General features: G+C 45.4%; 1 protein-coding gene across 1 annotated transcript in view; it reads left to right on the forward strand.

Annotated features, from left to right (window-relative positions):
• Positions 1-1,472: 1,472 nt before the first annotated feature.
• The window catches only part of UBE3B (ubiquitin protein ligase E3B), a 19,464-nt gene continuing 6,304 nt past the window's right edge, over positions 1,473-14,632 (forward strand). The window contains exons 1-20 of the mRNA XM_010153001.1: positions 1,473-1,692; positions 1,797-1,917; positions 3,098-3,157; positions 3,543-3,647; positions 3,782-3,878; positions 4,363-4,448; positions 5,139-5,221; positions 6,146-6,251; positions 6,683-6,803; positions 7,446-7,623; positions 8,019-8,188; positions 8,868-9,035; positions 9,844-10,015; positions 10,767-10,885; positions 11,541-11,655; positions 12,059-12,158; positions 12,708-12,827; positions 13,175-13,351; positions 13,444-13,554; positions 14,134-14,271. Of these exons, the coding sequence (XP_010151303.1) occupies positions 1,532-1,692; positions 1,797-1,917; positions 3,098-3,157; positions 3,543-3,647; positions 3,782-3,878; positions 4,363-4,448; positions 5,139-5,221; positions 6,146-6,251; positions 6,683-6,803; positions 7,446-7,623; positions 8,019-8,188; positions 8,868-9,035; positions 9,844-10,015; positions 10,767-10,885; positions 11,541-11,655; positions 12,059-12,158; positions 12,708-12,827; positions 13,175-13,351; positions 13,444-13,554; positions 14,134-14,271 (2,508 nt within the window). The 5' untranslated portion in view covers positions 1,473-1,531. The remainder of the gene's footprint in view (positions 1,693-1,796; positions 1,918-3,097; positions 3,158-3,542; positions 3,648-3,781; positions 3,879-4,362; positions 4,449-5,138; positions 5,222-6,145; positions 6,252-6,682; positions 6,804-7,445; positions 7,624-8,018; positions 8,189-8,867; positions 9,036-9,843; positions 10,016-10,766; positions 10,886-11,540; positions 11,656-12,058; positions 12,159-12,707; positions 12,828-13,174; positions 13,352-13,443; positions 13,555-14,133; positions 14,272-14,632) is intronic.

The following is a 14,632-nucleotide window of genomic DNA, read 5'->3' on the forward strand; positions in this document are numbered from 1 at the left end:
CAATGCACATTGCTGGGAAAGGCTTAACAGAGGGGCCCTTTGCTTATTGAAAGCAGGAGGGTACATACATATTAGTACCTCAGTAGTGTCATTGTAAACTGAGAATTGTTGTTGTAAATTAGTGAATGTTTAAAAAATTTCATCCTTTTTGCGAACTTTGCTCATTAAAGGCTTATTATAATACTAAAAATCACACCCATAGGCTCATGAAGACCCTTCCCCTGAGCGTGCATGGTAGTGGAAACAATGTGTCAGCAATATTATAATTGTATAACCAATCATTGTAAAGGAGGTGGACTGGAAAATTAATGATCCTGAAAGTTTTGTGTATAAGTATAGCACAAAGAACTCTGTTCAGTGTGTGTGTTGGGCAGAGGTATCCCCCACGCACCTAGCCCTGCAATAAACCAATGTCGACTTTCTAAACTATCATTTGGTTTAGAGAGTTTTTAGTTTTCTGTAACAGTTTTGCCTGGGATAGAGTTTGTTTTCTTCATAGTAGCTACTAGGAGGTTATGTTTTGCATTTGTGCGGGATGTTGATGACACTGATGTTTTTGTTGTTGCCAAGCAATGTTTACATTAAGCCAAGGACTTCTTCAGTTTCTCCTACTGCCCCGTCCTCCCAGCTTCTTCTCTACAAGACACAGCCAGGACAGCTGACCCAAACTGACCAAAGGCACATTTCATGCCATAAGGCATCATGCTCAGTATATAAGCTGAGAGGAGTTGGCTGGGAGGGTATTGCTGCTTGGGGACTTGCTGGGTGTTGGCCAGTGGGTGGTGAGCAGTTGTATCACTTGTTTTTTTTTCCCTTGGTCTGTCTTTTGTTGTTGTTGTTTTCCTTTCCATTACATATTATTAGCATCATTATTTTATTTCAGTTATTAAGCTGTTTGTATCTCAACCCACGGGTTTTCTTACCTTTTCCTCTGATTCTCTCCCCCATCCCACTGGGGGAGGTGAGCGAGCTGCTGTGTGGTGCTTAGTTGCTGACTGGGGTTAAACCACGGCAGGCGAGTTCAGTGTTAGGTGTTTATAAAGCCGCTGTTGACTCTGTGTACTTTGCATTGTTTAGTGGCAGTAAACGAGCTTCCAAGTGTCTCTTGTACCCTCTCTCTTGTATCCTCGCCTATAGAACTGTTGTTAAACATCATCTGTAAACACGAAAGTGAAAACAGCTAAGACTGGAAAGGGGAGTGGAACACAATGGCAACACACTGATTATTGTGGTTTTGCTCTTAAAATCTACTTGCCTGCATCAGGTTGTGGGCCTTGCTGGAATGATTCGGGTGTCAGTGTGTTTTCTTACTGTGGTCCCATTGACAGTAGCTTTGGCTTTGCCTAGGCTGTGTTTTGCACTTCTTTCTGTGCTGTTGAGTACTTTCCTTCCCCTACTAAAATGTGGGATGCAGGTAGTTGGATCAGAAGTAAAGAATTACCCTTGCCTGTGCGCTCTGCTCCTAATTCCCCAGGATTTTGCTGCACTGATTCTTTGTTTCCTTGATTTTACATTTTGGTAGGTTATAAAAATGTTCAGTGCGAGCCAGTCCTCCAAAGCCCAGTTCCTCGACAAAGCACGCCAGGCTCGGGAGGAGCGGAGGGAGCTGAAGGAGAGGGAGCGTGCTGCCCTCCAGATCCAGGCTTTGATCAGGAGGTTTCTCTGTCGATGCCGCCTGCAGAGGGAGATAAGGTGTGTGAAATTCCACCTTCTGCTCTTATCTGGAGAGGTGTGCTTGATTTTTTTTTTTTTTTTTTTTTTTAAACTAATAATGCTCATTTTTCCCACTTTGGTAGGAGAGAAGTGGAGGATTTCTTTGGGGCAAATGAATCTGGCTCAAGTAAAAGAAGTGCTCTTTCTGTATTCAGAATTGCTAGGAAACTACTGTTTGTATTTAATCATAAAGAGGACAAAGAGGTAAGGTTGCTGCTCTGACATGCTTTTCTTCTTTTGAAGACCTATTTTAACATGTTAGATATGCCTAATTAGTTGTCTAGCGATTGTGCGGGTTCCTGCGATATATATTGACGTCAGAAATGTGATCTCTGTCTCCCAGTCCTTCTTGGAGAGATCTGCCTGTAGCAATGAGATAGATGAACCCTTGAATTGTTAGTAGCCGTTCCGTATTCAGCGCATAGTTTAACGAATGTTTTTCCTGGTGACTCCGCCAGCTTCAGTAACTGAGCAGTGCCCTAGGATTTTGTTAGCGGCATCAGTTCCCCAGGCAGGTACACTGTGGCAAGCTCACAAAGCTGTCTTGGCAGTGTAGTGTGCAGGCTGTTTATATTTTCTGCCCGTGCCCTGAATTCGTGGTTTCAGGGTGAAGCCCTTTGCTGTAGTGTCTATGAAATGATGATATTTGCCCCAGGGAACTGTGAGGGCTAATTATAAGGAAAACAATTGGAAAATGAAAGGCTGTATTTAAATTGCAGCAGCAGCAGGAGGTGATTTTTTTTCCTTAAGTGCAGTGTTACAGTAATAAGGTGCACTGCTGAAATATGTCTGTTCTGCTTCCTCTTGTCCTTCCCATTCCAACAACCAGTCAGTCACTCGCTGGGCCGAAGACAAGGCTGTGCTCATTTCCACTCCATGTCTGGACACTGCTCTCCGTTAGGATAACCACAGCAGCCAATTCTGTAGCTTATAATGGCTTTATAATTTGTGAGCATGTGGCAAATCCAACTGGACTGAAATAATTAAGGAGGTGTGGATGTGACCACAGAGTTCTGCTGAGAGCCATGATGGCTGGGAGTTCGGAACATGCTGCTGTGCTCATTAGCATGAATCTCTTCTAGCTGAACCCCAACGGGAAGATGCTTTTCCTGGCTTCAGCCCATGCTGCTGAGGGAGGCAGTTTAACAGGGGAGGCTGAGAAATTCCTTCTGTTGATGAGCACTGTGTAGCGTAATGTGTAGATGTACTCTCAGGGAAGGAGCCATCCATGCTGTCTGTAGGGAGTATGTTTGGAACGTTTGTTGTTTTGGTACAGAGGTATCTTGCTCCCTCTGCTGAGCTGTTCCTGGTGCTGTTCCAGAATAGCCCTTCCTGTAGTTAGAACTAATGCCACCTTTTGTTTTTTTGTTTTTTTTTTTCCCAGAGATTTGAAAAGCTGTGCCGTTGTATTCTTAACAGTATGGATGTTGAGAATGAGCCCAAGGTCAGCAAGGTGTTGGGTTTTTTTGCCTGGGGGTGGGAGGGTTGTTTGGTTTTTTTAATTCTATGTGTGGGGATTTCGGTTGGTGGTATTTGAATTTTTAGCTTTCAAAAGCACCTGCACACTCCTGAGATTCTATGGTGAATGTTTGGAGAAGTTCTTTAATATTCCTCTGATACTTTCACTATATGCAGCTTCGCTACGGGAGGTAGAGAGCAGTTTCTTCCTGTGGTGGGTGGTGTGAATTCTGGGGAGAGGCATAACTTGGTTCTGCTGCTGGGTTGAGTAGGACACTGAGACGGTTTTGTTACAAAGCTTCCTGGTGATGCACTCTGCAAGCCGGTATCACAAATCATCACTGCTCCCCTTTGTTTCCTGCCTTTCTCAGGTGTGGTACGTGTCACTGGCACTCTCCAAGGATCTTACGCTCTTATGGATCAAACAGATCAAAGACATTTTGTGGTTTTGCTGTGAATTTCTCAAGCAGCTTAAGGTAAGAAACATTTCCTTTGTGTTTTGTCTCCCTGCATTTAATGGTTCTGTAGTTTGGCACAAAGATAATTTGATTTATTGTTTATTTGATTTTATATTTATTATTTATGTGACTTATTGTGTTTGCTATCGCAGCCTGACATCCTACAAGACTCCAGACTGGTCAATTTGCACCTCACGATGCTTGTCACCTTCACAGACACTTCAACTTGGAAAATCCTGCGGGGAAAAGGTTGGTGCATCCGATTCAATACTTTAAGCCGCTGATCTGGGACTTGCTCTTGAAACCTACTGGCTGCTGTTTCTGCACCCTTTCTTCTCCCCAGGTTTACCACAAAGATTCATTACGCTCCTGTGTTTGCACGAAGCGTGGAATGGGCACCAAGGATTCCCTTGAGATTAGACAGGCTATTTCCCTTAGATCGATAGTTTCAGCGTTTTTATAATGCTCCAAAGTCTCACACACAGGAAGTGTTCAGAGGATGATGGAATGTGGGTTTAGCTCTGTTTTTCTGTAGGACGTGCACACAAAAAAATAGACAAATGCCTTAAATCAGACTTGATGTGAAATGCTGCTAGAATGGTGCTTTTGCATATCAGGGCAAGGACTTTGTGCAAGAAGGGCTTAGGAGTGGACAAACCGCTCTGTAGTGTGTGAGGAAGTAAAGAGTGGAGCTGTGATGCTGTTTTAGTAACGTCAGTGTTTTAACCCGAAGGTGAAACCCTGCGGCCGGCCATGAACCACATCTGTGCGAACATCATGGGACATCTGAATCAGAAGGGATTTTATTCTGTGCTGCAGGTCAGTCTTGGGCTGATACAGTTATGTTTTCACTTTATGCAAAACGAGCCCCAGCACTGTGCTGTGGTCCTTGTTCCGGAGGAAGCTTTGATGATGGTGTATGTGATGGTGTGGCAGGGAGAGGCTGGTTGTGGAGCGCTGGTGATTCGTGTGAGCTCATATTTGACTTCAAAGCAGAGTCTCCCCATTTGAGACCAAACACACTGTCTCCTTTTTGTCACTACTGCTGAATCCAAATCCTACTTATTCATCTTCTAGTGAGCTGGACAGAAAGGGCTTTTGAATGTTTTTCCAAACTTTGCCACTGCTGTTTTGTATATATTTGATTTGTTTACTGTTCTGTACGGGAAAGGAGCTGATGTAATTTTATTAATCTTTTAAATGAGGATGCTATTGCCAGGCAGCTATGAGCCTTGCCTGTAAAAGGCCTGGGAACTGTCTGAGTACAGATCTAGAGAAATAAGTACCGCAGAGTGTCTGATTTGATTGCAGTTTCTCTGTTATGCCATTATTAACTTGAAGCCCTTCTAGTTCTGCCAAATGACTTGTAGAAACTGTTTCTTAGATTGCTTTGATGTTCTTTTTCTCTGCTCTGAAAATAAACATCATGTCTTTCAAGAGTAATCATAATCTTTTTCTGAGTGTTGCAGGGGGGTTGATTTCTTTTATTTTTTTTTTTTTTAATTCCAGATTTTGCTCACTAACGGCTTGGCACGATCCAGACCTTCCTTGTCCAAGGGCTCTTTAACTGCCGTCTTCTCTCTGGCATTGCGGTAAGGCAGCCAGAGCCGCTTGGCATGATACGCAGCCAAAGTCACCCGTATTGTGTTTTTTGAAGGCTTATTCTGCCAGTCTCTTTGTGCCACTGAGAGCATCACCCTGATGAAAGAAGCTGCTTTAGGCAAATCGCTCACTTCCCTGTCATCCTTTTTCAGATCAGAATGCTCTTAAATCAGTAATTAGTGTTGGTACGAGCCTAGACTTTGGAGTGCGATTCCAGTGCGGAGTACAGGGTCTGTATGCCTTTCTGTTAAAGCGTCCGAAGGGGTTGGGGTTCTCTAGCTAAGCACGGTTGGGCCTCTTCACGACAAACTGCTGATGCAGACACCCTGCTACGCAGTTTGCAGGGGCAAAGTTTGCTGAAACAAGAGCTGGTTGCAGGTCTTTCTGATGATTCCGTCTGGTTTCTTGAAAAAAAGAAAAGGATGCTGTTACCCTGACCTCTGTCCCTTCCCTTTGAAAATCTGCAGCCAGTAAGGAGCATTCTTTTAAGACTTCAGTGCTTAATTGTTGGCCACTTCCCTTCTATAGCTGTCACTGCGTGGTGACGTTCAGTAGGGCAGTGGATGTCCTTGAATATGTCGTTTAGCTTCTTCCTAAGGAAAATATGTAATTACTGGCTTCATGGTAGTGAGGAGAGAATGGGAACTTGTGGGATGAACCACATAACACCTATAGTGCTCTGAGTAGTACAGATGTGCTGTGTAAAAACATTGGGCTGTGTACTGTTTGGCTTCCACTCCTTTGAGTCATGAGCAGTTTTGTGAACTTGCTATGGTAACAAAAGTGTAAGTAAATGTTCTTTTTCCAATGATGCTTCTTGATGAGGCAGAATCAGGCCATTTGGAACGGCTCAAAGGCTGTGTATTGCTTTGCTAGGTCAGGTTACTGGCACTGAAGTATTTGTCTCTCTGTAGCCCTGTGGTTGCTGCACAGTTTTCAGACAATCTGCTGAGGTCGTTTCTGATCCATGTCATGTCTGTGCCTGCTATAATGACTCATCTTGCTACTCTAACACCTGAGGTAAGTGGGTGATGTAATAGTACCAAAAATCCACTGAATAAGGCCACTTGTTATTCCATTTTGTCAGGTCTTGGAACAGACCATTGGCGTTTCTTTGCCAGTTTCAACTCTGTTGTGGAAACACTTGATCCTTACACCCTCCAGATACTCTGGGTCTCTAATACCACAGGAGTTGTTAACACCAGTGGGATGATGGGCTGAACTGCTTTAGGATAAATAAAAAAATAGAATAAAAATAAAGGCATATGTGTCACACAACTTGAATTGTGCATGCTGTTATTCTTCCATTTCTGTCACCGTACTCAGAACCATAGCAATCATCAGTCCTGCATGGCAAAGGATCTGTAGGCTGTCCACTAATCTAATTTAATGTGACTGCTCCTCTGTGTGGCGCTTCTCAGCCTTACTGGCAGTTGAATTCTCTCTTTCAGCGTCTGGCGGTGATAGAATCTCATGATCTTTTCCGCAAGTTCATCTTATTCTTAAGTCATGAAGCACAATGCCGAGATGTCTGTGTGTGCCTAGAAGGAAGTCACACTCTTTGTCTGTTGGGTAAGCACCTGTAAAACTACTTAGTCTTTATTTTTTTACTGTGCTTGGAAGAGGGTCTGGAGTCAAATCTTCATTCTCCATGGCTTAGAGCTGCCTCCAACTCATTTATCCATATTTAGATGATTTCTAAATGATAATTGAGATTTATTTGGGGGTATTGCAAACATGGTTTAATGCCATTGCAAATGGAGGAAGGATCAGAGACTTTTTGTGTACATCTTCTCATGCCCACACCGTGAAGTGTTATCTCCGCTAGCTTTTCAGCTGGGCTGTGAGGAAGCATTGCACTGCAGCAGACTTGAATCTGTCTTCCCTAATGGATGTGCCACTGAAATATTTAAGTTCACACTTCTGTAGAAGTAACGAGGAACAGTTGGAACTCAGGAATAACCATGGATCGTCTGTAGCTCATAGTACTTTGTAGAAGGTGTTGGTGGGGTATGGATGAGAAGGCAGCCAAAGTGACTGGCTACCGTAGTGGCTGACGTGTGCTGGAAATGGCTTGCTGCAGGGTAGCCTGTAATAGTCATTCTTCACAGAAATCCTCTCCTGGACTTGAAACGAGGTGTGAGTTCATTTCATCTCTTATGTCTGCATCATCTGTTCCTCTTCTAAGTCTTGCTGTGCTGCTCATTCCACTAGGTAATCTTGTGTACTTGGGCTCCTTGAATGATAAAGTTCTTGAGGAGGAGACTGCTCATTTTGTGGGCGTGCTCATTCACATGCTCTCCTACTGCCAGAAGTACGTATCACAGAAGAAATCCAACCTCACCCACTGGCATCCTGTGCTGGGCTGGTTTTCACAGACAGTGGATTACGGGTAAGTGATGGTGACCTTATGGTGATGGATGATTAAGCCTCTCTCTTTTTTTCCTTTTTTTAAAGCTGCAGTGTGTTTTTATGTTTTGAGATGAACAGTGTGACCCTATTCAGAATAACTTCTCAGATATTTCAGACTATATCTGCGCAATATAAACTGCTGCATTCATACACAGATTATTACATGAGGAAATTAATTTAGTACAGTTAGACTGGTAAAGAGTGGCCATACTGGTACATTTGACACAGGACCTGTGTATCAGCTTTTCCTGGGAGGACCGTCCGTAGGGTGGGTGCACACCCCATTTTGACTATGAGCTAAATGTATCGCAGTATCACTGCCTGGTGTTTTATTCCAGCCTGCCTTCTACCCTGTCTCTCTGACCTGTCTTTCAGATTGAATGAGTCCATGCCTCTGCTGACAAAGCAACTGCAGCATCTCTGGGGAGTCCATATGATCCGCATCCTCTTCAGTGATGTGCTCAGCAAGAAATTGCTGGAGAATCAGGAAATAGCTCCGCTGCCAACACAGCCGGTTTCCCCTCAGAACAGCCTTCCCATGAAGAGTCAGTTCTGGAGGGTTGCTTTTTCATCTGTGTGTGTACATGTGTCTTTTGCAGACTCACAGACTTTTCCACTTAGGCTGAAAGCTTTGAGTAATGACTTGCAGCAGCTGATTAGGTGGGGATACGGTCTCTCCTATTTGTAATTGCTGCTCAGAATGCCTCTGTGACCTGGGGCGAGTCTCTTATTTCAGTGCTGTGAAAATATTTGCTTATTTGAGCAGGTTTTTTTCATTGTTTCTCAAGTAGCTGAAGTGCTTACTGCATAACTTACTGCTTCCCACGGCAAGATGGGAGGCCGGCTTCCCAGATGAAATGCAAGGTGAAGCTGGCTCGTGGACCTGCGATACGTGGGGATTCTGCAGAAGAGTATCTGGGATAAAACAGCTGTAATCTAGCTGTTTTCTAGCTGCTGCCTGTAGCACTAGATCCCATGGGCGTTAGTTACTGCAGTTCTGGTAAGGTTTTAAGCTCCAGAGTAATTCCCTCACTGAAATATTCTGCATTTTTGGCAGAACGCTGTACAGCTGCTGGCCAAGTCCACCAAAACCTACTGTCTGCAGAGTGACTTTGCTTAAAATCCTCTTTATCACAGGGCTGCCAAGTGGCTGAGAATAGGGAATGGTTTGGAATAGCACTTGGATCTCCTGAGCGAAGGTCTCGTGTGTTTCTCTGTCACCAGATCTTTTCAAGAGAGCTTTCCAGAAGTCCGCATCTGTCCGCAACATTCTCAAGCCGGTCGGGGGCAAGCGCGTGGACTCGGCGGAAGTGCAGAAGGTGTGCAGTATCTGTGTCCTGTACCAAACCACGCTTACGACGCTAACGCAGATCCGCCTGCAGATACTCACAGGTCAGGGCACATCTGTGCTTTTCAAATCACTTAAAATGTGGAGAAAAAATGGATTTTTCTTATTAAATTCTGTTGACTTGTTGGTAGTTTTATTACTGACAACGGTTTATTGACTGGCTGGGTGGAAGGCTTGTTCCATCCTGAATCATACGTCTGATCAATAACATTCATCACTTCTTTATCAAGCATTAACTCTCCAGAATACAAATTGAAGCAAGTTTTCCTATAATGAAACCTTGCTTACTGCATATCAAACTTAAGACTGAGTCAGTGTTTTTGAGAAGCCTAGCAATATTAATCTTTATGTGGTGCAAACGCTGAGTGCTTTCATACATCTTAAGGACAGATCACCTGTCTTAGGAATGGATGGAGGAGGAGATAAGCACTGTTTTGATCTACTGACTGGAGCAGGGGAATGAGTCCAGATGGATGCTTTGCTTGTGGCTATAGTGGTGACCACAGGTACAGCCCCATTCTTTGTGTTCTCACCTCCAAGGTGGCTGTAATGGGGATTGCATCACAGGAACTAATTCTTTCCTAAAGTTGCAATATAATTAGCAGTGAAGAGCTTCAGATGTGCAAATGATTAATGCCTCATTAAAAGCTTTTTTCTGCTTTCCTGGTGATTGCACATCTCCTGTTAATGCAGACAGGCTTGGGAGCCAAATGTCATGTTTATGTTCCCTTCAGTTAAGTGTTGCTTTGCAAAAGGGTCTTTCAGCTCCTGGTCACGTTGTCTCTCTGAGCCCGCGTGAACAAGCGGGCAGAACAACCTTTCCTTAGTGTGCTTTGTCTTTTCCATTGCTAGGCCTCACTTACCTGGATGATCTGTTGCCCAAATTATGGGCTTTTATCTGTGAGCTGGGACCACAGGGCGGGTTAAAACTCTTCTTGGAGTGCTTGAATAATGATACGGAGGAATCCAAGAGGCTGCTGGCCATGTTGATGCTCTTCTGCGACTGCTCCCGCCACCTTATCACGTAGGTAGCAAGCAGAGGGTGCTCTCTACATTGGGAACGTGAAGCTGTTGTGTTCCTGAAGTTTCAAGAGGAATAGTTAAGGTATTGCTGCCTTTGCATAAAGGTAATGAGGCAGAGTAAAGCAGCAAGCTTTTCAGGTAGAGTCCTGAGAAGTAAACGACTTTCCCCCACAGCCATGTGCTGCTTCAGGAATATACAGCTGGCTGAGCTCAACAAAAGATTACAGCACTGGCTAGGGAGGGGGAAGAAACATTGCTGCTGCTGGGCAGCAGTGGTGTCAGTCTGTAGCAAACACTTGAAGTCCAGATAAGCTTTGAGGAACAGTGTTTGAATACTGCTAAAGAAAGCTCCCCAGGTTAGGTGCTTCCGTATACAACTCCTTTGCTGTCTCACTCATAGACTTACACAAAACGAAGAATGGGAGAGGGGGTGGAGAATTGCTCTTGCTGGTCAGCAGAGACAGCTTGAATGATGAATGAAACCCCAGTTTTCTTGGGGATGAGTGTGTAGGTCCTTTTAGCTGTGAAATACCAGCTTTGCTTGTATCTCGGACCTTTCATACTGTCTGTTGTTAGGATCAGATATCGATCACAATCAACAAATAAGGCTTAGTTGTTTATGACTCCAGATCCTCACGGGTGTCAGTTGTCATAGAAATAAGAGCTGCTGCTAAAGAATAATGTGCCTTTATGAAAATTTCAACAGGGAATTAAATTTACACTTGTGCATTTGCATTCGTTTTCTCTGGTAGGATTCTTGATGACATAGAAGTCTATGAAGAGCAGATTTCATTCAAACTGGAAGAGCTTGTTACCATCTCATCTTTTCTGAATTCCTTTGTATTTAAAATGATCTGGGATGGAATTGTAGGTAAGTGTTTTCAGGAGCTTGAGTTGATGTTACTATTAGAACAACAAATGGCATATTTCGGAATTCGAAGCTTCTGCTAATTACTGCTTTGCATAAAAAAAGCCATGCTGCATTGTGTGGCATGAGAGTATGTCCCAGTCTTCTGGTGTCCAGGTGCCACTCTTGTGCTTGGCACCAAATACAATGCACTTTTCGATTTCCAGTAAGAATTTGTGTAACAGGCATGATGTGCATGTTGGTTTTTGTCAAGTTTAGCTTGCCTGGGCCATGTACTGGGCAAGAATGGAATACGGTGCTGTGACAAAGCAGAGCAGGCTTGCTGGGGTCTCCGAAGGTACCTGGTGTTGGTCTGTGTGCTGGTATAATTTGGGTGCAGTTCAGTTCTGGTAATCAGATGACGTAGCCCATTTCTGTTGTGATGGCTCAGTCGGAGCTGGCTGAGATGGCTTTGATGTGGCTAAGAGGTTTTTCACTTTGATCAAAGAAGAGACTGTCTTCTGGGAGGCACAAAGTCTCTTCCTTCCCTCTGAAGGCAGTGGGGGTCAGGAGAAGTACACCTGTCCTGTTAGTGCAGGGCAGGTGATCAACGTGTTGCTCCCGGACGCTCCTGTTACCGAGGGTGCCTGGACATTGCTGCTTTGTTCCTTTTGTTCAGAGAACGCCAGAGGGGAGACCCTGGAGCTGTTCCATTCTGTCCATGGCTGGCTCATGGTCTTGTACGAAAGGGACTGCCGCAGGCGATTTGCTCCCGAGGATCACTGGTTACGCAAGTAAGTGTCCAGCTCAGGGCAAGGCTCGCGTGCAGCTGCGGGCTTGGCCCGTTGCACCAGCTGCCTTGTGGGTGGCTGGTTTGGGATCCCGGAGTTTAAACTGAGTGTGTCTCATTCTGCCTGGGAGGTCAAGGTCAGAGCTGCTCCTTACGCGTGCATTTAAGGATGCCCTTCCTGTTGTGCTTCTCCTCTGTGCCGTAAGGATTAGCTGCTGCACATGGAGGGTGATGCTTTGAAAACTGACTCAGCTGCTAACAGCTTGAGTGTCTCTGGCCTTCTTAGATGTGTACACCTGAGCGCTTAAGTCGGCTTTGAAATCGTTACAGGTTTCCTCTCTCTCCTACCCCCAGCTCACACCTGGGCATTTCTCAGGGATCTCTGAATCTGTGCCTTTCTTTGTAAGGGACCTCAAACCCAGCGTGCTCTTCCAGGAGCTGGACAAGGACAAGAAACGAGCCCAGCTGCTCCTGCAGTTCATCCCGCATGTCATTCCCCACAAGAACGTGAGTGGGATGGGGGCAGAGGATGGGGACTGAAAAGCCAGTGACCTGGATGGCCTGGGATGGAAGGGACATGCGTCTTTAGCGTTTTGTGACATGGAGTTTGTGATTGAAATGCCAGTTGAACAAAAATCTTCTCCTTCCCCCCGACTTTCCCCAACATATTTCCTCTAAACTGTCTTGATCATTGAGGGAGTTTATTTGTGTGGGCAGCTGCGCAGAGCCAGCCAGCAGAGCCTGATGTGGCTTTGGTGTCTTTCTGCAGGTAGCAAATCTGCAGAGATGACAGATTTTTATGTAGTGATAGGAAGGGTGCTTTTGTTTTCAGTATTGTCAGTACCCTGTCCCTCCGACAGCAGAGCTTCAAGGATTTCTCTGCCCCACTGGGGAACGAGGAGGCAGATCCCACTATTTCCAGTGGGTAGATGACGGTGGCATCGTTGGGCCTAGCTGGGAACAGGACAACCAAGAGCTGGTTTTGGGCTTGCATCAGGAGCATCTGAAGCAGAGGAACCCTTGTGGATGAAGGCTCATGTTTCTTTTCTTTTTAAGAGGGTGCTGCTTTTCCGAAACATGGTTACGAAGGAGAAGGAGAAGCTCGGGCTGGTTGAGACCAGCTCCGCGTCGCCTCATGTCACACACATCACTATCCGCCGCTCGCGTATGCTGGAGGTGAGTGACCTGGCTTGCAGAGGCCAACCAAAAAGCCAGTAACTTGGCCTGTCAAGAATATGGAGCATGAGTATGTTTTTACCTTAACTGTGGGTGCTGAGGGACCTAAGTGCCAGTTCCGTGCTTTTGTATGAAGTGATGATACAGGAGAATGTGGGACCTTAGTTCAGTTGAGATGCTCCAAAGCTGGAGTTTGGACTAGGAAAAAAAGCTGGACTCTTTGAACACAAAATCCAGTGACAAATGCGGTTTTCTGTGGAGTATGAGTCTTGGGTGTGCCGCATGTCTGCGTGGTGTTTCACACGTATCCCCCTGTGACTGTCCTCTGGCCCTTCTGGTCTGTGCAGGATGGATATGAACAGCTACGGCAGCTTTCCCAGAACGCCATGAAAGGAGTGATCAGAGTGAAGTTCGTGAACGATCTGGGAGTCGATGAGGCTGGTATCGATCAAGATGGTGTCTTCAAAGAGTTTCTGGAAGAGATAATTAAAAAAGTGTTTGACCCCGCACTCAACTTATTCAAGGTATGACGCGGGGCTGCAGATGCTGCCCGTGGTGACCCGCTGCAGGCACAAACAGGCTGGCTCACTCCGTGTTAATCTCCGCTTGTGTGCAGACAACCAGTGGTGACGAGAGGCTGTATCCGTCCCCAACATCTTACATTCATGAGAACTACCTACAGCTCTTCGAGTTTGTGGGGAAGATGCTTGGAAAGGCTGTGTATGAGGTGAGCCAAGCGTGCCGCGTTAGGGTGCTGTCTCTGTTGCTCCAGCACTGCTCAGATGCAGTTCTGCGATGGTGCCCCTTGCCTCTGGGAGCATTTGGGGTGGGGGGGGTGACTGAAAAGGTGACTTGGATAAAGATACTGATGGTGGGGCGATCTGACACTTCTTCAGACATGTATTAAAATTAGTCATGGAGGTAAAAACTGGGACATACCTTGATGATTATTCTTGGTGCTGGGGACACTAGCTGGAATAGTCTGATATTTTGGTGTTACACCTTACAAGCCTCCATTTGTTGATACCTTATTTAAATGGACACGTGGCTTAAAAGGAGGGTGGAATGATGGTGACCCACTCCATGTAAGGAAGTTCTTTTAAAGGAAACACGGTGTTCCCCCGTTGCCTTTTTGCCCCTGCACCTGGATTTTAAGAGGCTGTGGTTTTCTTAGGTGATTTCACTATCTTGCATCTTTGCACTTCTTCCACAACACGATCTGCCTGCAGGCATTGTAGGTGACCGAAGATGTTGCCCAGGACAAGTATGCGGCAGGACCTTACCCGTGCGTTCTTGTTGTCTCTAGGGAATAGTTGTGGATGTACCGTTTGCTTCCTTCTTTTTGAGTCAGCTGCTTGGGCACCACCACAGTGTCTTCTACAGCTCCGTAGACGAACTTCCCTCCTTGGACTCCGAGTTCTATAAAAATCTCACTTCAATTAAGGTTTGAACATTACTTGTCCTCTTGTTCAACTTCCTTATCACTGGCTGCTGCTAGAAATACTAGACTTGCAAATGCCTTTCAGGTACAGATCATCTTTAAAACCACCCTGGAAATAGCTGGTGATTCGGAGCAGGCTGACACATGGCTGTCCTGGTTTTACTGGGACAAGCAGGGACGAGAAAAGAGTCTGAAGGTGTAAACCTAGAACCGGCAATCAGGAAATCCCAGGTTTTAGCCCTGCTCTTGTGCAGTCTCCCCGTAACTTAGAGGAGCTTGTGTATTTTTTATGCTTTGGTGCCTCGTGTCTCCTGGGGATCACTTAGTGGAAGAGTAATACAGAAACGCAGAGCTGCCGTTCCCC

The sequence above is a fragment of the Eurypyga helias genome, unplaced genomic scaffold, assembly GCF_000690775.1.
Source record: "Eurypyga helias isolate BGI_N326 unplaced genomic scaffold, ASM69077v1 scaffold5846, whole genome shotgun sequence".
In the NCBI taxonomy this organism is placed as follows: Eukaryota; Metazoa; Chordata; class Aves; order Eurypygiformes; family Eurypygidae; genus Eurypyga; species Eurypyga helias.